Below are 26,717 nucleotides of genomic sequence, written 5' to 3'. Positions count from 1 at the left end.
AGTCAGCGGTCCACATATGGTACTGAAAATATACCATGGCTCAGGCATTTACTCAGGGTTCTTTCTAAAACTGAAATCTCCTCTGCTTCTACTTAAGAATACATTTCTTTTGGGGCGCCTGCGTGGCTCAGTCGTTAAGTGTCTGCCTTTGGCTCAGGTCATGATCCCAGGGTCCTGGGATCGAGCCCCGCATCGGGCTCCCTGCTCGGCGGGAAGCCTGCTTCTCCCTCTCCCACTCCCCCTGCTTGTGTTCCCTCTCTCGCTGTGTCTCTCTCTGTCAAATAAATAAAATCTTTAAGAAAAAAAAAAAAGAATACATTTCTTTCATCCACCACTCTGGACAATAAACCTTGGACAATGTTCATGAGATGAACAATAGGTAAATGAGTAAAGCGTACCAAGATTTTGCAAATGTTTATGTTAGAAAATGTTTGCCCTGGTTCCTAGTGGGTATATTAGCATTTTATCTTGCCATCTATACTATCCAAGTACTGTATACACATCATTGTATTTATTAAGCACCTAGTAGTCATCAAATACTGTATAACAAATGATAGATATACCAATTAATGAGGACAGTCCTGACACCAAGGTATTTAAAGTTAGAGGGGAAGAAGATAAGCATATAAACACATGAAATGCTCTCCATATTAAAGGTATAAACAAAGTGCTGTGTGTACTAGAGAAGATAACTGAAATGAGACAGATAGGAGTGGCCTGAAAACACGACTCATGTGGTTCTGTAATAAAAACACGCTGGGGAAAGCAGTCATTGATGACAGAAGCTACGGAGCCCAAGAATCATTGAGCCCAACCTTTTATTCTTCAGGGTTGATGTATTCCAGTCTAATGGCAGACTTTAAGTTCACTAGCTGAACCACATGATCTGGTGGGATTGAAGTTCACCTTGAGAGAGGAGCGAATGCAGGTAATAATCCTGGTTGCTGCTAACTCACTCTTAAGAGGAGCTGCAGATGAGCCAGAAATAGCTGAGCTCAATCAGCTCACCTCCAGACAAACATCCTCATGAGTGGGTAGGAAACAGTAGTGTAATGCTAAACTCGCCTTTGGGGCCAAAGGGAGGAGCATCCTGGCCATCTGATCCAAAATATCAGAAGTTCCACAGTAAAAGTGAATCCCATTTTCTTTCTTTTTTTTTTTTTTTTTTAAAGATTTTTATTTATTTATTAGAGAGAGACAGAGAGCACAAGTAGGGGGAGCAGCAGGGGCAGAGGGAGAAGCAGGCTCCCCGCCAAGCAGAGAGCCCGATGCAGGGCTTGATCCCAGGGCCCTGGGATCATGACCTGAGCGAAGGCAGACACTTAACGGACTGAGCCACCCAGGTGCCCTGAATCCCATTTTCAAGGGGAAGTGAGTGCAGAAAACCCACCTCTAAGTCTTCAGAACCAATCCTACGGAGAAAAGAGTAGATACTGTAGAAAATAAGGGAAGGATGATGTTTTAATCATAGACAAAAGCAATATCAAAGCTGTAGAGTGGAAAGAACACATTTGCTGTTATTTTTTTTTAAAGATTTTATTTATTTATTTGAGAGAGAGTGAGTGAGCATGGGGAGGAGCAGAGGGAGAGGAACAAGCAGACTCCATGCTGAGCATGGAGCCCGACAAGAGCCTGATCTCACGATGCTGAGAGCACGACCTAGGCCGAAATCAAGAGTCGGCTGTTTAACCCACTGAGCCTCCCAGGTGCCCCACATTTGCTATTATTACATACAGCAAGACTGAAGTACATACGTTTTATCTCAAATGAAAAGCAAGCCAGGTAAATTTTTGGGCTTCCTTTTCAATAACTGAGAATACATATTATTTCTTGGAAGACTTGGATAGCTTTTTCTCTAATATCATTCAACCAAAAGGAAAAGCCAGATTTTCCACATGCAGGTTTACAAATCCCTGGCCTTGGGAAAGGGGTTTTAATTTTAAGTGTAGCTAAAATAGCAATCTTCCTCAGGACCCAAGGGACCTTAAGCTGGGCAATAGCCCATTAATAGACCAGTTCTGGCTATTTGTAACATTCTGGAATAATAACAGACCCAGGGAGCATATTTTTTTTAAAAAGATTCTATTTATTTATTTGTGTGTGTGTGTGAGAGAGAGAGAGAGCATGCACAAGCAGCACGCAGAGGGAGAAGCAGACCTCCCATCAAACAGGGAAGCCTGATGTGGGACTCGATCCCAGGACCTTGGGATCATGACCTGAGCTGAAGGCAGACGTCCAACCAACTGAGCCACCCAGGCATCCCCCAGGGAGCATATTTATAGTCCAGAAGTAAAAAGGAGTGAGAGGTGGGCAGGAGGACAAGTGTGAGTCATGCTTTATTCTGTCCTACTGGAAGCTCTCACAGAGCCTTCCCTCTGACTAAGCACAAGTGGCCTGGCAGCTGACAGCTTGCAGATGCAGAACCAGGTGATCGTGCTTGACAACATTATTAATTCCAAAGTGCCAGGCAAACGGACCATATAATATGGAATTAATGTTTGGAGAAACCGACCCGGCCTTTCTCTTTTGGGTCCTTCTCTTGCTCCTCTGGACTCTCTCCTAAGGCTTCTGCCATAACTACCCACTTCAATAAAAATATCTTAGATTTGAAAAGAATATGCAAGGGAAAAAATACCATATTGGGCATTAGGAGACCAAACTAGGTTCCAATCCCATTCGTGTCACAGATCTGCTGTGTTACAGGGACATTTCAACCTCTTTGGGCCTCGAGGGGGAAAAAAAGTAGGGGTAGGTTGGGATTGACAGAGTACGTAGACTCATGTTTCCTCAGGAGGCAGACTCCTGACTCTCTTAAGTGACCTCCTTCCTTGCCCCAGTCCTGGCACGCCTCCACTGTGCTGACCTGAGAACCTGAATGGTTTCATCAAGGACCCACGGAAGCAGGTCCTTGTCCTTTACTCCAATTGAGGACCACTCTCCATTCTGCCCCCGCTCCCTTTCTCTCCCTGCTGCCCAGATCCCTAGCAATCTCCTTTTCTTCTTCAGGAATCTAGCTGCCACCCTCCTCATTACCACTGGCAGCCTCTCCCACAGCCTCCGGGGGGGTCTGTTACTGTGATGCCAAGCAGCACAGCCCCTGCTCCAGCCGCCTCCCCGTCTTCCCTCCTACTGTGACTCTCCTGACTATCACTTGCTATTCCCAGCCCAAAGCCATTACCTTTGACAGAAAAAGAGATTCCCACTGCCCAGGAAAAGAGGAAGAATGAAAGAAAAGAGAAAAAGAGTTCCTGTTCCTATTGCTAGGGTTTTTATTGTGAGGAATGCGGTTTCTAGGATATAGCAGGAGCTCAAAAATGTGTTCTGGTGAATAAAAGAGTGGTCCCTAATCAAATCTCTTAAAGCTGTTCTCAGAGTTATGTTACTATATACAGGGCCGTTCTGTTTGTCCTGTACGTATGATGGACTAAGTAGCTTTTCTGCAGGCTGGCCTGGAAACCTCCCTCTCAGGAGGCATTGTTTCTATGGGAAACTGCTGAGTGGCAAACAATTAACTTACTAATGACCATTAGAAACTACCTTTCTTTCCTTAGGAATGGCTTTTAAAACAGGGAAATTAAAAAATGTGGTAGGCAAAGAAGAAATCAAAGAGCAGCCATCTCTGGCTATAACATAATTCTATGTACACACATTATCATAGACACACATATGAATAACACACATACAGATACATACAAGTAAGTTGATAAAAATACACTATATAATTGGACACACACATACGCCACTCTTTTTTTTTTTTTTTAAAGATTTTTTTATTTATTTATTCATGAGAGACAGAGACAGAGAGAGGCAGAGGGAGAAGCAGGCTCCCAAGGAGCAGAGAGCCCGATGCGGGACTCGATCCCAGGACCCTGGGATCATGACCTGAGCCGAAGGCAGATGCTTAACCATCTGAGCCACCCAGGCGCCCCACATACGCCACTCTTATCTTCATTAACAGCATGGGTTCAGTCTCCACAGACTAGTCCCAAAAGCAGACATATTCTGTGAGAAGGGGGTTTCAGTGATCATAAGAAGAAATACAAAGGATGTGTAGACACCACAGGGTAACGCAGGAGAATCAAGAACAAGAAATTGGAGGACACCTGGCTGGCTCAGTTGGTGGAGCATGTGACTCTTGATCTTGGGGTTGTGAGTCTGAGCCCCACAATGGGTAAGGAGATTACATAACAAAAATAAAATCTTTAAAAAAAAAAAAGAAAGAAAAAGAATTTGGAGAAGAAGATACACAGAAGAGCTTAATATGGACAGGCTATCCCTCCAAAGTATCTGAACAAGATCCTCCTTAGAAAATAAATGCATGGAAGCTCCCACTCATTGCACAAAAGGTAGGTAACCGATGTTCGGCATTAGAGAGGATATTTCATGGTACTCTGAGTCGGGGAAAGAGACAGAGGCAGGAATCAGTAAGGCATGTGTAGGGGGCAAGCAAGTGGGGACCTGAGTGGAAAAGCCAGAAAGCCTGTGGCTAACATTTATGAAAGGACTCTGTCTGCTGAGCTGAAGTGCACAGGTCTGATAAGTCAAGTAACAAGGTACCAAGGGTTCCTTCTTTCTTTCTTTTTTTTTTAAAGATTTTATTTATTTATTTGACAGAGAGAGGCACAGTGACAGGCGGAACACAAGCAGGGGGAGTGGGAGAGGGAAAAGTAGGCTTCCCGTGGAGCAGGGAGCCATATGCAGGGCTCGATCCCAGGACCCTGGGATCATGACCTGAGCCGAAGGCAAACGCTTAGCGACTGAGCCACCCAGGCACCCCGGTACTAAGGGTTCTGAAACAGGAAGGTGAAATGAACAATACAAGTGGGGGGCAGGGTCTGGCAGGGCATTCTGCACATAAACCATCACTGACCTGACAGGTACCAAAGACCAGGCACGTCAATACAATCTTCATACTGAAATTCAAAACAAAGGAGGATCCTCAAAACGGTGCCCCTGTGCTTCTGTCCAGGCTGACTCACCTCATAGAAGAGTCCCTCCGGGAACTGCTGGAAGCACTGAGCACACACAAAGCACTGCTCGTGGTACAGCTCCCCGTTACTGTTTACTATCTTCTCGGCGGGCGCAAAGCCCCCCTTGCAGCGCTCACAGGTGGCGTTGGCCAGGGCATTGGCCATGTTGCTGTAACACATAAAGCACAGGAAGTCACAAACTGTCTACCTTTTCTTAGACTTAAGACCAAACGACACGAAGAACTGAGGAGAAAATTCTATCTGATCACAAAAATCATATTGTAGCCCTAAAGCCCAAATTCTTGTGTCTTAAGAACTCAAACTGCTCCCATCTCTTTGCCCTTGCATCTCAGGTGCTGAAAGGGCCTCCTGCTTGGAATCTGTTTTTCTTTAACATTTCTGACATTCCTCTTGCTAAATACCCTATAAATGAGTGCCCACTACCAGTGAGGAACTAGGGATAGACAGAAGTTCAAGAGCTACCCTCCAGGAGCTTGAGGTTACAGCTTAATAAGCCTAATTAAAATATCCACAGGTCACCATCTCAAAGCCCATTTCTCTTCCTTCTGAGAACAGAATCTAAACTGCATGTCAACTGAACACCATGTCCTGACACAGGTTATCCCTTTGGTTAGATCCTGCTGAAGGCAACTGCTGTAAGTAGCTCCTAAAACCCGCCAGAATGCCATAGTCCTGTAATCTCATTGGTTAGACAAGTATTGAGCACCAACATTGTAAGCTGTATCTTAATCAGAGGGTTGTACATTGTGAAGATCATTTTATAGATATGACACGGGGAGGTTCAGGGAGTTGGAGTGACCAGCCCAATGTCACAAAGCTCAGTAGTTAATGGAAGACACTGGAGCAGAATCCAGAGTCCCCGTTCATAAAATCACAACCAGATTACAGTATCAATTTCAAACACCCGAGAAGACATGATAGGGACACCTATCACCTATCAAATGACCACCGATGAACCCAATGACCTGGTCTTTCCCTGCCATCATTCCACTATACCCTGAAACATAGGAGGCACTCAATAAATGGACCCACATCCTAACTAACCACTGTGTAGTTTGCAAGAAGAAAAGCATATACTCAGATAATTATTTAGCTCTAACAAGCCCTGTTTCACATAAAGAACTGCTTTGTTCTAAAAGGCCTTGAAGTGGGGAGGGTCCCCTAACCAGAGCACTCATTGGCCAAGCCGTCCTTCACAATTTGGCAAGTTTATTTTCAGACGCCCACTCAGAGCACAAGCTCTACCTGTGTGTCTAGTTGCCTGGTGCAGCCTGTAACCACCTAGATATTGAGTCAATCCACCTTGTAAAGTTACCGCCAACATTCCCTAGAATCAACCACCCTGTGAGGCAGGTGAGGAGCCTTCATTTTACAGACAGATTAATTGCCTTGTCCCCAGCCAGTTTCTAAGTTTTCCTGTTTCCTTAGCAGAAGGGCTCACACATATCTTGTCTCAACTCCATCCCACCCCAATGGAAGATAATTTTGCTTTCTTGCCCTAAATGTTTCAAAAAACAGTATTCCTGGGCGTCTGGGTGGCTCAGTCGTTAAGCGTCTGCCTTCAGCACAGGTCATGATCCCAGGGTCCTGGGATTGAGTCCCACATCAGGCTCCCTGCTCTGCAGGGAGCCTGCTTCTCCCTCTCCCACTCCCCCTGCTTGTGTTCCTGCTCTCGCTATCTCTCTGTCAAATAAATAAATAAAATCTTTAAAAACAAAACAAAACAGTATTCCTATTTTGTAGCCTTGCCATAACTAACCCCATGTAGAAGTACCACGTTCATAACCACATACCAAATCACAACTCAACTTTACTTAATAGGCTTAAATATAGAATTAAAACATCACAAAAAAAGGGAAAAAAAGGAAGAGAGGCAGCCTCATTGCTTGGCAAAACTGGCCTAAGTCTCATATTACATTTTCTACTTTGTCATTTCAAAATTACTGTAGGTTATGGAGAAAAATGCATCACATTTCCCTTCTTCATTTGGCTTTGCCATAAGCCAGATGAATTGTAGCAGTTTTAGCAAAGCTCTTGGAAAGGTTTGTGCTTCCCCTTTCTCCTGACCAAAACCCACAGGTGTTTCTAGTTGAAGTATGGTAAAACTGCCCCAATAATTCCTAATATCTCTTTGAGGATAAAATAAGAAAATGTATATAACTTTGGAAGCCAGAAGATGCTACTCAAATATAAAGCATTATTATTAATTTTGAACCCTCTCAAAAGATTCACCAGATGCTTATAATTTTAATAGAACTCCCAAAAAGCAGGAAGAGAAGAACATTCTGGAATATCTTGATCCATTATCTAGATCAAGTGGTTCTCAAAGTATGGGGGCCACCGTGACCCTTTCAGGGTTTCAAAATGTCCTCCCTTTTCCAACTACATCTCTGTGGGAGGCATATTTTCTTTATATACATCATCTAAAGCAACATATTGCACTAGGATAAATGCAGAAGCAGAAATGAGAAACTGTCTTATTTAGACAGTCATTAATGAGATTTGCAAAAATGTAATTCAATGCCACTTTTCCCACCAAGCTTTTGTCATTTTGGAAATAGTTATTTTTCATAAAAATTCATTAATATTAATACTTATTAATATTAACATGTAATGAGTTTATTGTTATTTTAAATCAATACATATTTAATTTTGCTCTCTGTGTTTATTTTCTAAGACAGTAAATACTGATAAGCAAAAGCTCTTTGGGGACTTCAGTAATTTTTAAGAGTGCAAAGCGGTCCTAAGATCAAAAGCATTTATTACCTTTTTCCTACTCATTATACTAAACACTGCTTATATTCAAATTTAAATACTCAAATAGTTAGAAAATAGGTAGACACATTATAAAAACAAACATATAGTTTCCCAACACACAGGAAAAATAAGCTAGCTTTAGAAATAATGTAATGCATATTTTTGAAGTAGTATTCCTTTTAATAACAAGCAGGGTAAGAAAAGAAACTACATTAGAGGAAACTTTCAGGAAAGAACCCCTAATAATCTCACCAACCTACTTAACTGTTTACATTTCCTTTTCCTCTCTTGTCTTTGACCCTCTGGCACTGTGAATTTTTTTAATGGACTATTTTTTAGAGCAGTTTTAGGTTCACAGCAAAACAGAGAAAGGCGTAGAGTTCCCCTTCATCCCCACATGCAAGCCTCCCCTGCTACCGTCATCCTCCACCAGAGACGTACTTTGTTACGACTAATGAACCCACAGTGACCTGTGTATTTTTTTTACAGTTGTTTTTTATATTTAACACTACCTATGACAGAAATTACATTTTAAAAGTCATGAATGATAGTTTTAACTGTCATCCGGCTAGTTATAATTAGTTGGCTAATTTTTCAAAAAAGGATTTTTGCTAAAAAGTGGTGTTGATAACAAAGAATATATATGTTGGGAAATATATATGTAAAAGCCTTTAATAATACAGAATCTTCACATTTGGCCAGTCGTAACTGATTTACCAGACCCACTTCCACAAATCAACTGCACACAGAAAACTTGGTATCATTGAGTTTTTTGTTTTTCAAGTGCCTCATTGATCAAAGTATGTGAAACAAACTTTCTGGCATCAAAATGAAAAAGCGTATAAATCCAAAAAGCATCTTGAGAGTCCACAAAGCATTTTGGCTACAGTATAATTGTAATTGCCCAATTACACTTAAACAGAACTCTTTGTAAGTTGTGAAAATAAATGACATCTGTTACAATATCACACAGAATGGATTAATGGAAATAGAGAATTAGGTCAGTTAAATTCTCCTTAACTCTTAATTAACAAACTGGGTATTTGCAATAATTCCAAACTTACAACTTTGCAGGAGGTCAACAATCTTAAATGAGTTGGTCTAAATACTACTCTGCACTACTTTTTTTAATTGTTTGCTAAAACCCATTTAATAACATGTATTAGACATTTTAGACCTAATAGCATATATATGTATATATAAATATATGTATATTTGCTAGTTACACAGCATCCTTATTTATTCATTCAATCCCCTCAAGACAGTATTAAGAAAGCCAGTTAGCCTATTTCAAACTGCTGTTAAACCTAACAAAAATGTGTATCTTTATCAACAGAATTCAATTTTTACTGCTTCCCTCAACCGACCCCTCATCTGTGGAAAGTTTTAGAGCATACAATTTTTCTATTATAAATCCTGACAGCAAAAACTCTAAACCTCCCTCTTGGACTACATAATGAAAATGTACTATTGTCAGGAACCTATTGAACACAAGACATTACTACTATTACTGTAAAGGCAGCATTTTCTTTCACTTCTGCATTTCATCTGGTGTATTCCTGCCTGCTGGAATATGCCCCCTCCCCCTCCATCACCCTGGAATGCCCCTCCTGAAAGTAGAGGAAATAAAACCATCAATGGCTAATGAACTCAAAGCCCAAGAAGGCTAGATCTGGAAGGCGGGAGCGCCTCTTCCAGGAGAGGAGACACTTACAATTTCGCATAAAAGTCACAAAACTCCTTGTAGACCTTTACGTCACTGTGCCTGCGCTGCAGTTTGGACACAGCCCTCTCGTCTTCACTGCCATTAGCCTGGTGGACACTGTTAAGGGCTGCCTGGGGGATTTCTTCATTCTCTGGGATAACATAGGGGCGCACCCTGCCCGGGAACGCCATCCTCGGGTGCTTGAGAGCTCTGAGCCCAGGGCAGAGAGTAGCAGGACAGGGGACAGAGAAACAATATCCAGGCCTCCCCCGCTTCCCTGCCAGGGTCACTCCCACTGTTCCCACACACGTCAGCCCTGTGTTTGCCAGGGTCGCTCCTGGCCCTTCATGTTAAGAGCTCTAGCAGCAAAGCAGTCACTTGGTGTGCCAGTCCTGACTTGCTGAGGCATTTCTGGACGCTCTAGGAAACATTCCCCAAAGCAGTGACACAGTCTTTGCCGGAGCACCCTCCCCGTAGACTGGGTCTGTAAACACTGCCACACGAATAGGGGATTGCTTGGCAGGGTCCAAGAGAAACAAACATCCACGTGCCCTGGGGAATCTGTCACCAAGCATCATCCACATGAACACTGTGCTTCTTGTAAAGCACCCCCAGATATTCTGTTTCTAACAAGCTCCCCCCTGAGGCTAACGTGGCTGGCACACTCTGGGGGATATCCTAATGCCCAGGGCATGCTTGCCAGCTATGCCCCTGGCTGCCTTCCCCCAAGGGTCTGTGAGTCCCTGAGATTTGGAGCTACTTTTGACTTTTATTGATCCTAGCATTTGGCACATAGCAAGAGTTGGATGATGTGTTCAATGAATGGACACAAGAGGAAACAGAAAAGGGTTGGAGTCTAGTTAGAAACCCCAGTTAATCGTGGTCTTTATTATGCTAAGGCTGCCCCTGGCATTCCTGCTGGAGTCAGTCCACACTGCTGTCATCTTGTAGCAGTGCCACAGATGAGGAGGGTGATTATGAAGGCCATGGGCAATACAGGGGCTCAGAACCTTTCTCCAAAAACAAATTAGTAAGTCAGAGGGATAAAAGGTACAGCACAGGGAATATCGTCACTGGTATTACAGTAACACTGTATGGTGACACATGGTAGCCATGTTTATAGTGAGCATAGCATAGGTTATATAGAGTTGTCAAATCACAAGGTTGTATACCTGAAACTAATATAACAGTGTCAACTATACTTTAATTAAAAAAAAAAAAAAATACACACACACACAACAAACCCAAAATACTTATAAGCAAAAACTACAGAACCTCATGGATAAAATACAGGAGAGTAGTTACTAAATTGTATGCAAAAAACTTTTGAAGATTTATTTATTTTAGAGAGAGCAAGCAAGAGAGAGAGCATGCATGCACATGCACATGCATATGGGGGGAGGGGCTGAGGAAGAGACACTTCAAGCACTCTCCCTGCTGAGCACAGAGCCTGGAGTGGGGCTCCATCTCATGGCCCATGAGATCATGACCTGAGCCGAAACCAAGAGTCAGATACTCAACCAACTGAGCCACCCAGGCTCTCCTAAAAAATTGTTTTAGGGGCGCCTGGGTGGCTCAGTTGGTTAAGCGACTGCCTTCGGCTCAGGTCATGATCCTGGAGTCCCAGGATCGAGTCCCACATCGGGCTCCCTGCTCAGCAGGGAGTCTGCTTCTCCCTCTGACCCTCCTCCCTCTCATGCTCTCTGTCTCTCATTCCCTCTCTCAAATAAAAAATTGTTTTAAATAAAATAAAATAAAATAGAATAGAATAAAATCCATCTTGTATGGGTGTTTCTAGTAACTGATACATTTGTTCATGCCTAAGGAAAGAAGCTATCAGGCTCTATTTGTTTGTTTTCCTTATGATATTCTTACAGTTCTTAATCCATACTAGGTACAGTGATTGCAAATCATGTTCATTCTCCTTCCAGAAACATCATTAGATCCAAAATATTCTGCCCACGCTGATGTAATACTACTTGGAGACACCAACCAAAGGGCAGATGCTGAAGTAGGTCCTGGAGACTTCCCTTTCCTTCAGTTCAAATAGTTTCCAGGGGATCTGGGGATACATTTTCTATGTTCTTTTAGCCTCACTTCACATGTCAGAAATGTAACCTCCAGGAAGGTAGGAACTTTGTCTTGTTCATGCCTGTACTCCAGCATCATGAATACAGTCCACCACTTAGCAGGTGTGTGGTAATTATTTGTTGATGATTGAACCCAGATTAATAATCCATCTACTTGATCTAGGAAACCATGAAAACAGTGAAAGAGCAATTTAGCTACCAGTCTGCTAAGCATTTTGAGTCAGCAGATCTAAAAATATAAACTAATTATCTTAACTTCATAACAACTAGTCTTATTTCTACTAGACAGAAAAGCAGAACTATGAAAAAAGCTAATTGTGTATGAACAGATACAATGAAGACTCTTATCTGGCAAGGAATTAAAAATAATGTGAAAGATCTACAATCAAATTTTAACTTTTTATTTTGAAATAATTATAGTCACAGGAAGTTACAAAGATTGTACAGAGAAGTCCTTCAGACCCTTCACAAAGTTTCTTCAATGGTTACACCTTATGTAATTATAATCCAATGTCAAAACCAGGAATCTGACACTGGAACAATGTGTGTATATACATTATATGTATGTCATTTCATCACATGGGTAGATTCATGTAACCACTGCCCCCAATCAAGATACAGCACTATTCCATCACCACAAAGAGCTCTCTCATATTATCTTTGATTGTCACATCCTCCTCCACACCTTGCCATCCCGTAATCTCTTGCAACCACTAACCTGTTTTTCATCCGTGGAATTGTAATTTAGAGAATGTTACTGCTATGGACTGAATGTCTATGTCCCTCTAAAATTCCTATGTCGAAAGCCTAATCCCAAATGTGACGGTATCTAGTGGTAGGACTTTGGGAGGTAATTAAGGTTGGATTAGGTCATGAGAGTGGAGCATTAATCCCTCATTATGGGATTAACATCCTCATAAGAAGAGGAAGAGACACAGATCATTCTCTGTCAGCCATGTGAGGATATAGCCAAAGGCGGCTGTCTACAAGCCAAAATGTGGATCCTCACCAGACACTGGATCTGCTGTACCTTGATCTTGAACTGCCCAGCCTCCAGAGCCTTGAGAAATAATTACTTGTTGTTTAAGCAAACTGACTAAGACAGCTACATGGAATCTTATAGTATGTGATCCTTTAAAGGCTGGCTTTTTGTATTCAGTATAATGCCCTCAAGATCCATCCAAGTTGTTAATATATATCAACAGTGTGTTCCTTTTTTATTGCTAAGTAATATTTCATGGTAACCATTCACCTACTGAAGGGCATTTAAGTAGTTTCTAGTTTGGGGCCATTGCAAATAAAGCTGTGTATCGGTTTCCATGTGCATATAACTTTTCATATCTCTGGGATAAATGTCCAAGAGTGAAACTGCTGAGTTGTATGATAAATATATGTTCAGTTTATTTAAGAAAGTCCCAAACAATTTTCTTAGAGTGGTTATAGCATTTTACATTGCCACCAGTAATGTATGAGAGATTCAATTTCTCCACATTTTCACCAGCATTTGGTGCTACCATTATCTTTAATTTTAGCTGTTCCAACAGGTGTGTAGTCATAACTTTTATTATGTATATATATTAAGTTTATGTATATGAGGTAAGTACAAAAAATAAGTCAGAAATTTCAGTCTACCAGATAATTGTATTGACTAGAAGGGAAAAAGTAATACATGTATTTGGGAAAAAATTCAAACACCAAAGAGAGATATAAAATGAAAAATAAAGTCTCTTAATAACTTATCCACACCTTCAACTAAGTCATTTCCATGGTGTCCTTCTGCTAAATCAGATTAGTGCTGGAAATTTAGTAAAAATTCTCTTATCTCTTAAAATTATGCTATTTAAAAAATGCTGTGTTAAGGTGAAGGAGGTAGGAGACCTTCCATTTTTTCTGGTTTCCTCTACTTCCTGCTGGGACCATGTTAATGAGTGTGTGCTTGGCACACAGTGTGTCCAAATAGAATTCTTCAATAGAAGTCACCTCAATAGGAGTCAGTTTTATGATCGAAGTTATCATATACGAAGTTAATATTTTTAAACTATTTAATCAATCAGTGTGTCTATTATATGGATGTTGAGACAGATTTGTGGCTCTCTTTGTTTACAGTTTTGCCAGATCTCATTCTTTCCTCCTTTCCTTTCTTTTTTATCACCAAGGAATATCATAACTGGCAGCAGGGAGGGAGAAGGGAGGCTGAGGATCTAAAGAAAGAAAAGATGGGACAGGACAGAGCCCGATCATCTATCCCACATCTCCTTCCTATGAGCCACCCCCTCACCCCAGGAGCAAAAGACCCTGGCCAGTAGACTCTTGCAGAGAATTCCCTGAACCTTATATATACCAAAACAACAAAGGCACAGTGAGGGTTAAGGCCAACCAGGAAGGCTTAGCTCCTGCAATTGTGAATGAGCTCTGCTATACAGGAGGTAGTGGCAATGGGCCGCCCTTCCTTGAGCAGCTTTTCCATTAAGGTTTATAGCTTCTTAAAAAGTAATTGCTCCCATTAGGGGCACCTGGGTGGATTGGCCAGTTAAGTGTCCAACTCTTGATCTCAGCTCAGGTCTTGATCTCAGGGCTGTGAGTTCAAGCTCTACATTGGGCTCCACGTTGGGCATGGAGCCTACTTTAAAAAAAAAAAAGTACTCACATTATTCCACTGTTTGCTTGTTTGCATTATTTTACATCATTTCTGAACATATGGGACTTTTACTACGAGATCACAATGCAACAGGCCTAAGGGGTACCTGAGAAGTGCCTGCTGAATGAATAAACAAGTGAATACAAGTCACAGCCTGTTTCTATGAGTATACAATGTACTTAGGGAAATAATATATGGATATACATTTTTTTTTTCCATCATTCAAGCCTATAGGATGCAGATTTCTATTTCAGTGCCAGGTGCTAAGTGAAGAGGGCTGTCTGTGTGTGTCCTAGTACCTGAGTAAAGGTCAGTAACCACGTGGCCACTGCAAAGTTAGGTGGCACTATTCACCCAAAGGGACTGCAAAGGGGAGTCGGTTGGTCAATCACTTCTTATCCAGGTACCAGAGAAGAGAGCTAAAAGAAATGTGTGGTTGTTTTTCCAAGAGGACATGGGGGGTCATTTCAGGCCAAATAAACACCACTGCTTAAGTTTTATATCCAGGCATTTTGCTACTTTCAAACCATTTTTGACACTTAATAATGTCACTCTAAGAAATGTAAACAATCCTTTTAGACTGTGATTGCAGCCATGAAAAAAGTATTTATCCGAACACCTCTGATGGAAATTACCACTGCCACTACAGTGGCATCAAATTAGTCCTTGAAGTAGGGTAAGAGGCTGTTTTTAAAAAATACTCCCAAAAGCCAGTTTTGTCTGAATAGCGGGCCTGTTAGGTGGCTTTTGCTGAAGAACTAGGGTTTCCTGAGGCCCATGATTCCTTAAGGGTTCTACCCAGGAGGGTCTAGAATCTGATCACCATGGTTGATTCGGGTCCTTGAGAGACCCCACAGGACACGTCTGAATCCCAAACATCCTTTAAATCCATCCACAGATGACAGACTTCTATTTCATAAACTCAACATTTTTTGATCATCTACTGTGTGCCAAACTCCACCACTCACTGAGGGGCCTATTGTGCTGTGTCTTTGTCCATTTGGGCCGCTGTAACAACAAAATACCGCAGACTACAAATGGCAGAAATTTATTTCTTACAGTTAAAGAGGTTCAAAGTTCAAGATCAAGGTGCCAGCATGCTTGGCTTCTGGTAAGAGCCCCCCTCCCCTCTTCCTGGCTCACACTCTCTCATTGTGTCCTCACATGGTAGACAGTGCTGGGAAGCTCTGTGGGACCTCTTTTTTAAGAGCACTAATCCCATTCATGAAGGCTCCACCCTCATGACCGAAGCACCTCCCAAAGACCCCACCTCCCAATATCATCACCTTCGGGGGTTAGGACTTTGGTATATGAATTTTGGGAGGACACAAACATTCAGACCCCAGCAGGCAGGATCTGGAACCTGGTGGACTGCATCTAACAGTCTGTTAGATGCTAAACCACACACAGCATATCTGATGCTAAGCTACCCATTCCAGTGTCCTGTAAAGAATGCTGCAGGGCTTCAGATTCCACCAATCCAGCTAACTCCACGATTTCAACCAAACCAAATTCCACCCAACATATTACCTAGCCAAAGATAAATAGCCTACTTAGAGATATCATGCAAAAATATTGTAGCTATTTCCAGGAGCTCAAATACTTAAAGCCTGTATATAATCATGAGCATGGCTGCCAAAATTAATAATCAACTTTTTAATAACTGGTATTTTAAAATAAAATTCTCTCAAATAGCAACAACTGAACTATGTGTATCACTACCAAATAGTTCAACTACGTGGTTTTTAAAATCCAAGCTGAACATTTTGACCAACTGCTTCTAAAACACAGGACTCTAATGCAGAAAAAAAGGCAGTGCTATTATATGTTTTACGCCATTCCACAGACAGATGTTCATATGTGGATGGCTAAGCCAAGCACTTGGCAATAACAACTACTAGAATGTAGCTTCTCCAACTTCAATTAAAGGCTTCCATGAATACTTGGGGTATTCAAATTGCTGAGACAGTGTGGGGTTAAATTAACATATGCAAAATGAGTTATTTTCACTATGATGCCCTACGCTACTCAAATGGAAAATACAATCTGATTTCCCCCCTACTATTAAAAACACAACAGTCATGACATGCAAGTAAAGATAATGGAGCTGGAAAGTTCTTTCTCATTTCCCAGCGACCAGGACAAATGCACTGTTTTCTTTCAACAGACAGTGAGGAAAGAGACAAAGGTCGGCTGGCCAGAGAGGGTAGAGTTGCAATTAACATGCCATTTTGCCTTGTCTGTTAAAATTGTTTCCTCATTCTGGATTGCACAAGCAAAAAGAAAGTATTTATTACAACCGAGGCAAGAGAGTGAGAAAGGGGTAAGATGCACATCTTGAACTAACTTCAAAGAAAGGCACGTTTGTTACCTGCCTGTATGAGCGCTGTTTACAGATCATGATGAAAGCAGGGAGTAAGGTCTCTAGCTTTGTCACTGTACGCTGGAAACAACTGAAGAGAATAAGGGGAACACATTACTGCCTAACAGTAAGGAAAGAACAGATTTAAAGAAGCCCCCTATACCAGTAACTGCCTTCCCAGGGCCTCTCACTTATCCCAAATACTCAGACCAACCCAGCAGTGACTCAGAGGCTGGGACTCCAGAGGTTATTTGAATCTGATTCTAAAACCTTCTTAAACGAAACTCACCTAAAAGTTAGAGACTCTTTGGTGTTGAAGACAGAAGCACCCCAAACCTTGTGCTATTTTAAGAAGTGTGCTCATATCCCTCATAAGGAAAATGAGGGAAACACAACTCAAACTCAAGTTGATAATTTTCAAGAAGTAAACTGCAGGCACGCTTTCCACCCTAAAATCAACAATTAAAATATGTTTCTAGTGAGAGCAGGTGAGGTAAAAATTCCTCATCTGGTGTCTGAAACTGTCCTGGTTTTATTCTTGATGCCCATAGTAGAAGGGTCCCTATTCAGGAGCCATCGGGTGAGAGCTGCTACCCACTCTCCTCAGTGCCCTGATGGTTCTGTGAAACAAGACAGGTCCCGAAGGTGCTCTGCAGCTCAGGAATACTTTGCCCACAACAGGCACAAATTATTGCAAATTATAGTTCAGTTTCTCAATTTTAACAAATTTACCAAGTATTGACAACCTACTTAGCGGCCTACTTCTCAGGAAGTACAGCTTTCTGGACAATCTCTAGAAATTTTCCATCATTACTCAACCAACGAATACCTACCCACAGACTTCAGCGTATAGAGGACACAGAGCCTAGGGAAGGTGCAGGAATGAGACTGAAATAAAGCTCCTTAGAGTATCTCCCCCTCCTCCATGACACTGTGACACTGACAGGTCTACTTTATTAAGAGACATTCTGAACCACGTGCGGAGAGAAACCAACAGAGTTCAAGACTTAGGGCACCTATCTCTCCCTAGCAGAAGCACAAGAGCACTGACCTGCTGCCTGCAACTAGCCACCACCCTGTCTCTGCAATAATGATGACATTCTCATCCCACAAGGCAACCCACTACAGAAGGAAAAAGACAAAATTAGATCAGGAAAGTAGCAGAATGTGTGGCAACAAGGCAAAATCAGTAATAACAGAAAACTAACAAAGGACATGAACAATGGAGCAGCCTCAGTTTCTGGAAGCCCTATGTATATGGGAGTGTGAGCACTCTGAGACAGGATCACTGGGCTGCACTGTGTTGTTTGGCAAGTTGAATTTCTCCACCCCCATCAACCTCAAAGCAACACAGCTTGTTACAGAGCATTTATAAAAGGCAGAGAAGACTCACTCATATTCTTGCCATCCAGAGATAAGCACTGCAACATGTTGATCTTTATTCCTTGTAAAATACATATACAAATGTATATAAAAATGTAAATAAAGGCAGGATTGTTGCAAGGTGATTGTTCAGAATTATCTTTATTCCTAGTACTGGACATAAAAGGACACAAAGTTCTTTGGATGAATAGCACTGCCCCCTTTTCCCTGAACTCTCTGCCTATCTGAAGCTTGCCCAATCCTCAAATTTCTATTCAAGGTCTTCTCTAAGAAGCCCCCTCTGAGCATTCCAGCCTGTAATAATCTGTTTAGCATCTACAGGGCTCACTGGGTATCCTGTTCAGTGAGTGGGTAAGATTTTAGTCGATTCCACATCGTGTTCTGTATTGCAGAGGTGCTCTTCTCAAGAACACCACGAGCCCTTTGGTGTGAAAACTTCTAGAGAGTCTTTGCATCAAACACGCTTTTAGTAGGCAACTAATCAAACTGGCCCTTTTGTGAAAAGTTGCTGCACAACAGAGTTGGGGAGGTGCTGGTAAGCTGCCACCCTCCCCAGAAATTCCAGACAACTCAGAGTAGCTTTAGTATGTACTTTAACAGGATGTTCTGGTATCAGTAAAGAGAACTCTCTTAACTATCATCACTGCAGTCTGAAATCTATAAGCTTTCTAACATACTTTCTCTCACTAGATCCCCACGGTTGCTCAAATAAGTGGAGTGTTTGGTCGACTGAAAAAACATTCTTAGAATTCTCTTTCATAGGCTGGGCAATTTTTCTCTGATTTTTCAAACATCTCCACCAGAAAATGTCTCTGTAGCAGATCCTCCATTATCCAAATCATTTCTCCCTGTAATTCATACTGTGACCCACTAACACATATTCTCACCCCTAAACATCTTTTTAAAAAGATATCTTGTGTCCTAATCAAAATAGATGAATTTGAGAAAGCCCTGTATTTCAAATATAGAACAGTATTTTTAGCTAAGAGTGTTGGCCCCGTTTACCAGGGAAATCCTTCAGTGAATCCACAGGCTCCTTATATGGCTGGGATGGCCATCAGCACCAAACTTTCTGGCTCTAAATGACATTCTTATTTTAAATCTGACTCAGCCAGGGATATCTCACTGAACACTGACCTTCAGCTAAATTGGGAGAGGAAGTCAGTGGGAGTTTTTGTCAATAAGATTAACATGAGGTCTACTTTCCTCAATGATAGGGTAAAAGAAAACCATGAGAGTTTCAGTATGGAGGGGTAGAAAAAACCCCGCTGTATTCAAGTGAAAACAACCCTTTTAAATTTCAATCTATGTATCTTTCCTCTTCAGTTTTATTTTTAACACAAAACATATTTTTCATGTATATTTTATTGCATTAAACATTTGAAAATACTGGATAGGATTAAGCAGAAGAACTGAAAAAAAATTTTTTGCGAACTTTAAAAAGGCTTCTTCTCTTTCACTAACTTCAAGTTTTGTGAAGTGCATATAGAAAGACAAGGAACTGTTTTAACTACCAGGACTGAGAGTTACTATTAATGTGATCAAAAGATGTGGAAATGATTTAAGGTCACAGGAGGCCTGAGCACCTACTGATGTCAGTATAAGGCTATCTACACATAGCTAGAACTTCAGTTTCTCCCAGATATCTTTTGCATATTCCTCCTCTTCTTCTGGATCCTGTCTTCAGCTCTTTTCTCTCCCCATATAGCTCACTATCCTCTGTCACAGAATGAAGTCTGGGTTTTTGAAAGTAGCTTACAGGGTTAGGTAGGAAGCTCTTTGTTCAGATCCTTTAGCTCTTTTCAAAGAGACAAAGTCTATGAATCCAGCAATAATATATCAGAAGATGATCATGATGACCACAAATAGACCCCTCATTTCCTGATGGAAGATTACTAGAATATTTTTGGCATGCTGGGCAAGTGGTCTTTTCCCTCTACCTGCTGGCCCAGGGGCCTTTCAGCAGAGGGCACTGGAGAGACCCAGCGGAGGAAAGGGTTTTGCACGCTGGTCCTTGCATGCTCTCTTGGCAAGCTCCTGGGGGGCAGAGCTTTCTCAGGTCTAGCCTCCAGCAGCACACACAGCTTCTTCAGCGTCCAGCTCATGCGGGCATGGCAGCCAAAAGCAGCCAGTTGGCAAGCAGCTTGCCTGGTGGTTCTGCAGCAGGGGGCCTCTGGCTCCTGCAGTGAGTGGCAGCCCACAGCACGCTGACTGCGCTGCCTGGCCTCTCCAACCACCACACTGCCCACCTCCCCCACTCTCAGTTCTGGAATGGAGCACCCTGTGGCCCCCTGTAGGGAGGCTCTCCTACAAGTGCAGATTTCTAGCATGTTTCACTGGTGCAGCACCAGAGCAACTTCTCTGCTGTTCCCAAGAGCAGTGAGTCCTGGGTGGGGAGGAGGGCTCCTCCTTGCTAGCTCTTTTCAGCCCTGGAGTGGTAGCTGCTACATATAGCTGCTATTCCTATACTGTTAGCCTTCTCTCTACTTCGTACTAGCCAATCCCTTACTACTGCAAACCCCTGCTGGAGTTAATAACTTTTTTAATCTTTTTATTAAACGTTCCTCCTTCAAATTTCTGTGTGGTTTTTCTCTCCTGATTGGATCCTGATTGAACCTCAGCCAATACGAGAGGCCAAAGTCAGGACTCTTAACTGACTGTTCTTAGACTGCATCTGGTCCTTTGTCTAATATGAGGCATCTGTCTCACTTAAAACAACCGAATCTGCATTTGAAACTAGAAAGGGACGGGAGGGGCGCCTGGGTGGCTCAGTTGGTTAAGCGACTGCCTTCGGCTCAGGTCATGATCCTGGAGTCCGGGAATCGAGTCCCGCATTGGGCTCCCTGCTCAGCAGGGAGTCTGCTTCTCCCTCTGACCCTCCTCCCTCTCATGCTCTCTGTCTCTCATTCTATCTCTCGCAAATAAATAAAATCTTAAAAAAAAAAAATTGCTAGAAAGGGACGGGAGGAGGAAGGCACAGAGAAACATGAGAAACGGAGGCTGAAGATTTAAGTGGCAGAGAATTGACAATTGATTCTATAATGAACAAAGTGAGAGCTATTAAAAATAAATTTAAAAATGAAGCCCTTACTGATGAGCTAAGCTTGAATTACAGTCAAGCAATTGAAGCCCTTCCTCCAGATAAATACGGCCAAAATGAGAGTTTTGCTCAAATTCAAGTGAGATTTGCTGAATTAAAAGCTATTCAGGAGCCGGATGATGCCCATGACTGCTTTCAGATGGCCAGAGCAAACTGCAAGAAATTTGTTTTTGTGCATATACCTTTTGTACAATTTGAACTATCGCAAGGTAATTTCAAAAAAAGTAAACAACTTCTTCATAAAACTGTAGAATGTGGAGCAGTACCACTGGAAATGCCGGAAATTGCCATTCGGAATTTAAACCTTCAAAAGCAGCAGCTTTCAGAGGAGGAAAAGAAGAGTTTATTAGCATCTACAGTATTGACTGCTCAAGAATCATTCCCCAGTTCACTTGGACATTTATAGAATAGGAACATCAGTTGTGATTCCAGAGGACAGACTAGGAAAGCCAGGTTTTTGTATGGAGAGAACATGCCCCCTCAAGATACAGAGATAGGTCATCGAAATCCCTTGAAACAAACAAAGCTAAATGGTCGTGCCCATTTGGAAGAGTCCCAGTTAACCTTCTAAGTAGCCCGGATTATGGGAAGACAGATGGTTCAGTTGTACCAAGTCTTACAAGAAGACAGATGTCTGGATCAGAACGCCGAGATATGATTGTGCCTGGATGTAAATCAAGTGGAAATGATTCCAGTGAATTGAGAAATTTAAAGTCTATTCAAAATATCCATTCCAAGGAACCTCTGATGTCAGATAAGAAGAGTTCTGAACTTATTACTGAAACTGAATCAAGCCTTCTAACAAAATTAGAAGAAACTAAGGAACATCAAGAACCAAAGGTTCCAGAGAGTAACCAGAAACACTGGCAGTCTATGAGAAACCCAGAATGTGTAAACTAGAATCCTGCTACATCTTCAAATCAGTGGCAGACTCCAGAGATATCCTGAGAAGTTGATACAGAGCAGAAACAAACCACTTTTGAGCAACCTGCCTTTTCAGTTTCAAAGCAGTCACCACCAATATCAGCACCTAAGTGGACTGATCCAAAATCTATTTGTAAAACACCCAGTAGCAGTGCCTTGGATGATTACATAAGCTGTTTTAGAACTCCAGTTGAAAAGAACGACTTTCCACCTGCTTGTCAGTTGTCTACACCTTATAGCCAACTTGCCTATTTCCAGCAGCAACGGCAGCAAATACCTGCTACCCCACTTCAGACTTTACAGATTTCAGCACCCTCTTCAACAAATGAATGCATTTTGGTTAAAGGAAGAATGTACTCCATACTGAAGCAGATAGGAAGTGGAGACTCAAGTAAGGTATTCCAGGTATTGAATGAAAAGAAACAGATACGTGCCATAAAATATGTGAACTTAGAAGAAGCAGATAATCAAACAACTAAGAGTTACCGGAATGAAATCGCTTACTTGAATAAACTACAACAACACAGTGATAAGATCATCCAACTTTATGATTATGAAATCACGGACCAGTACATTTTACATGGTAATGGAGTGTGGAAATACAGACCTAAATAGCTGGCTTAAAAAGAAAAAATCCATCAATCCATGGGAACGCAAAAGGTACTGGAAAAGTACGTTGGAAGCAGTTTACACAATTCATCAACATGGCATCGTTCACAGTGATCTGAAACCTGCTAACTTTCTGATAGTTGATGGAATGCTAAAGCTAATTGACTTTGGGATTGCAAACCAAATGCAACCAGATACAACAAGTATTGTTAAAGACTCTCAGGTTGGTAAGGTTAATTATATGCCACCAGAAGCAATCAAAGATATGTCTTCCTAGGGGTGCCTGGGTGGCTCAGTTGGTTAAGCGACTGCCTTCAGCTCAGGTCGTGATCCCAGGGTCCTGGGATGGAGCCCCACATCAGGCTCCTTGCTCAGCGGAGAGCCTGCTTCTCCCTCTCCTTCTGCCCGTCGCTCCCCACTGCTTGTGCTTGCTCTCTCTTTCTCTGTCAAATAAATAAATAAAATCTTAAAAAAAAAATATATATATATATATATGTCTATCTCAAGAGAGAAGGGGAAATCCAAGTAAAAGATAAGTCCAAGGACCAAGTGATGTTTGGTCCTTAGGCTGCATTTTGTACTATATGACTTATGGGAAGACACCATTTCAGCATATAATTAATCAGATTTCTAAATTACCTGCCATAATTAACCCTAATCATGAAATCAAATTTCCTGATATTCCAGAGAAAGATCTTCAAGACGTGTTAAAGTGTTGTTTAATAAGGGACCCTAAACAGAGGATATCCATTCCTGAGCTTCTGGCACATCCATATGTTCAAATTCAAACTCATCCAGGTAACCAGATGGCCAAGGGCACCACTGAAGAAATGAAATATGTTCTGGGCCAACTCGTTGGTTTGAATTCTCCATTTTGAAAGCTGCTAAAACTTTATATGACCACTATAGTAGTGGTGAAAGTCATGATTCCTCTTCATCCAAGACTTTTGAAAAAAAATGGGAGAAAAAATGATTTGCAGCTACTCATAAATTGTCAGATATAACCTGTAAAATATATGGGACTGTTATACTCTTGATTCTCTGTGGAAATCTGCTCTTAAAGACAACTTCACCCTGAAATGTCAATGGCAGAAAAATTCAGTGGATTATCCTCAAAAGAAAACTGTAAAAATAATAACCACTAATGATACTGTATATATTAAATTGTAGAATTGCTTTTTCTCTTTTATGCTTTCCTGTAAATTTCCTCTATTTGTTACCATTTCACACTTAGAATAGTGGGTGAACAACTGAAATATATTCTGAAGAACTATGTAAATAAAGCTTTGTAGCATAAAATGAAAAAAGAAAAAATAGAAAGGGATGGGAGGAGTGAATTATAACATAAAAAAGTCCAGCATAGTAAAATGGCCAGTTAGAAGGGAGTTCAAGCCAGTTGACCTCACTCTGTTTCTCCAAGAATAGACTTATCATTCAACTTGGGGCAAGAGGATAAGGCAGCCCCCACTCTCCCTCACCTCCCCAGTACAGAGCAGGCATCCCTTCCAATGAGCACTCTCTGGTACAAGGAGCATGTCTGAGGACCAGTCAATTTGGGTTCTTCTAATATTTTCACACTAGGTATTAACCCAGGAAAGAGGCAAACAAGGGGACATACCTCTGTTTCAGTCCTCAAGAAACAAAAGAGGAGAATAAAGGAACCTACATTAACCTTCAGTAAGCTCTCACTCATCTTCAAGACTGTAAGGAGGCTGATGATAACTGCAAGCTTCCTGAGCATGTACTATGTACCTGCTCATGTGGCTGTGGTGTATTCTGTGTTATTTGCTGTGAGTGTTATACAGGTCTCCTTGGTCACCGCTATTCCTGTTTTCCTCACTGTCATGAGAGTCTTGCTGTGTAATACCTAAGCAGCAGCCTGCTTCCTAAACAGTCCCTCAACTTCAGAATACTTGTGGTGAAAAGGACCATGTGCACCGCTTAACACTGACTCGTGTGCAGCTCTGCAGGGGTGGTCACACAAAGAGCCCATCTGTGGCTACAGCCAGCACAGTTCCAGGAGGGCCTGCAAGCCAGCCCTGTGAGGTCTCCAAGGCCTGTCCCACGTTTCTGAGCTTCCACATTTTCTGAGGGGATCGGGCAAAATCTAAAATGTAATATTCAAAACCACTTCTGTCATAAAATGTGATAAAATGCGCTTTTAAGAGATGATACATTACCTTATTATTATCTCTTCTATCTCATCATCTACCTTGCTTTCACTCCCCATATATACGAAAGCTGAACTGAATGGTGGGCACAAACAATGAACGGGAGTCACTGAACTGTGAGTGCTGTGTGAAACATGGCAGCAGCCGCGACAGAGAACGGAGCAGCCCTGAGGTCCTTCTTTTCCCTTCCCTTTACAGACATCCTGGTAGCAGCTGTCTGCAACCCTCAACGGGCTAGTGTTGGACCAACTTCACAAGAGCTGTCTTTGTTCAGCCCTGAGGACGCTGCTCCCTCCTCCTCTATCTGCCACAAAAAGGCTAGAGACATCATCCAGTTCCCACCCCAACCACAAACCTTCCAGAAATACTATTTGTAAAGAACAATGTATAAGAGAAAAATCAAGAAAAAGGCTTGGGAGAGAAACAATACCATCGAGCTCACAAAGACTATTTCAGTTGCTTTTATAACTGGGGTTTACACATGTGCATGTGCACCCATGCATGTGTGTTGTCCTTTAATATTTAATTACTTAAATCATGTTAAATAAAACTTAAACCTTCCTGACCGCAGGACATGGAGACTCTTGCTCTAACCCTTTTACAAACAGAACTGACGCCAAGGGTTTCAGTTTAGGACAGTGAACGTGTACTTGGATGACTGTGTCTACCCAAACCTTTAACTGAGCATAGCAACACGTAAAACAGAACAATCTCTTTTCATGGCATAAAAAGCAAGCAAAATGTCATCAAAACTAACTTGGTACCAGGTCAAATTCTAAGCTGGGACAATAGAGCAAAATAATTAAGTTCTCAAACAGCCTGGAATCTAAGTAGGAAAGCAAATGAAATGCTGAAATGCTGAGAATGGTTCACATAAACTAATAAAACCATATAGTCTGAATATAAGTAAATGAGCTGTCTAGTCCTCAAATGATCATATCTGTGATAGCTGCATCAAAAGTCAATGATCTGCCTCTATTAAAAGGGGTAGTAATTTCTACTCCTCCACAGATAGCCATATTCCAAACTAGTAGAGACAAATGACCACATGATTATTTCAAGAAACAGTTTTATCCTTTCAGATAAAACTGCTCTGAAGTAAAGGAAATAATTCTGTGTTAAAAGGGTAAATGAGAAACAAACACCAAATCAATCACTAAAAGTTAAGATGCTGGCAAAAGTGAAGGGACAGAAGAACAGTTAACATTTTAAAAGGGCAAAACCCAAATTCTACACTGCTGTCATGATAAACATTCAAGTCATAAGGGATGCATGAATGCTTTCAGGGACAGAGGGGGAAGGGATGAGGGGGAAAATCATGTGGTACAGTTTATTACCCTGAGCACAAATATAATCAGTGCTCAATATCATAATGGTTCATAAAGTAATGTCAGTGTTTTCTCATCCAGAAATCAATTTGTTTACTTGCTATGCAGGTGCAGATTGCCTCTAGGCAAACTGCTTAAACACGTACGAACAAGCCAGTTTACCTTCCCTTTTATTTCATGTTTCCATGTAAATGGAGACAGCCTGAGTCATTATTACAGAGCCCAGAGGCCATAACCCAAGGGGCTCACTTTTAGCTCTGTAGAAGCAGTTTCAGACAGACCGTGATTCACATTTTGGTTCTTTAGTAACATTTGCATTCCCTCTTATATTTTCAAGACTGAAGAGGCAGAGAAAGAAGCCAGAGGCTTTTCTGCAGCTCATTTACCATTCATTCGACCCTAAACATCATTTCATGCCATAAGGTCTGGCACTGCCTGGCAAAGAACAAACTGTCCCGAACCATGAGAATTCTGAGTACATGCTCCCTTGGGTATTCTTTCTTGATTTCATTATACTTTCTGAAAATCTTGCACTTTTTTTTTTTTTAATATTTATTTATTTATTTGAGAAAGAGAAGAGAGAAAGAGAGAGGAGGGGCAGAGGGGGAGGGAGAATCTCAAGCAGACTCCACTCTAAGTACAGAGCCCCAGGCGGGGCT

The 26,717-nt window shown here is 41.7% G+C and overlaps 1 protein-coding gene and 1 pseudogene across 9 annotated transcripts in view; one reads left to right on the top strand and one right to left on the bottom strand.

The window, feature by feature from the left end:
* The window catches only part of LIMS1 (LIM zinc finger domain containing 1), a 159,610-nt gene that overhangs the window by 20,805 nt on the left and 112,088 nt on the right, over positions 1-26,717 (bottom strand). For 5 of the 9 annotated variants that reach the window (XM_064572680.1, XM_064572682.1, XM_064572678.1 and 2 more), the window contains exon 2: positions 4,980-5,139. In XM_064572680.1, the coding sequence (XP_064428750.1) occupies positions 4,980-5,139 (160 nt within the window). Of the gene's footprint in view, positions 1-4,979; positions 5,140-9,462; positions 9,871-26,717 lie in introns of those variants that run through there. The other 4 variants (XM_064572676.1, XM_045885304.3, XM_064572677.1 and 1 more) reach the window with 4 other exon arrangements.
* LOC123851470 (dual specificity protein kinase TTK-like) lies at positions 20,929-23,532 on the top strand (annotated as a pseudogene).

The sequence above is a fragment of the Mirounga angustirostris genome, unplaced genomic scaffold, assembly GCF_029215605.1.
Source record: "Mirounga angustirostris isolate CCGP_5_RB_7025 unplaced genomic scaffold, mMirAng1.0.hap1 SCAF_10, whole genome shotgun sequence".
Lineage (NCBI taxonomy): Eukaryota > Metazoa > Chordata > Mammalia > Carnivora > Phocidae > Mirounga > Mirounga angustirostris.
The sequence above is the reverse complement of the archived record's forward strand: the minus strand, read 5'-3'. Positions and strand labels throughout refer to the sequence as shown.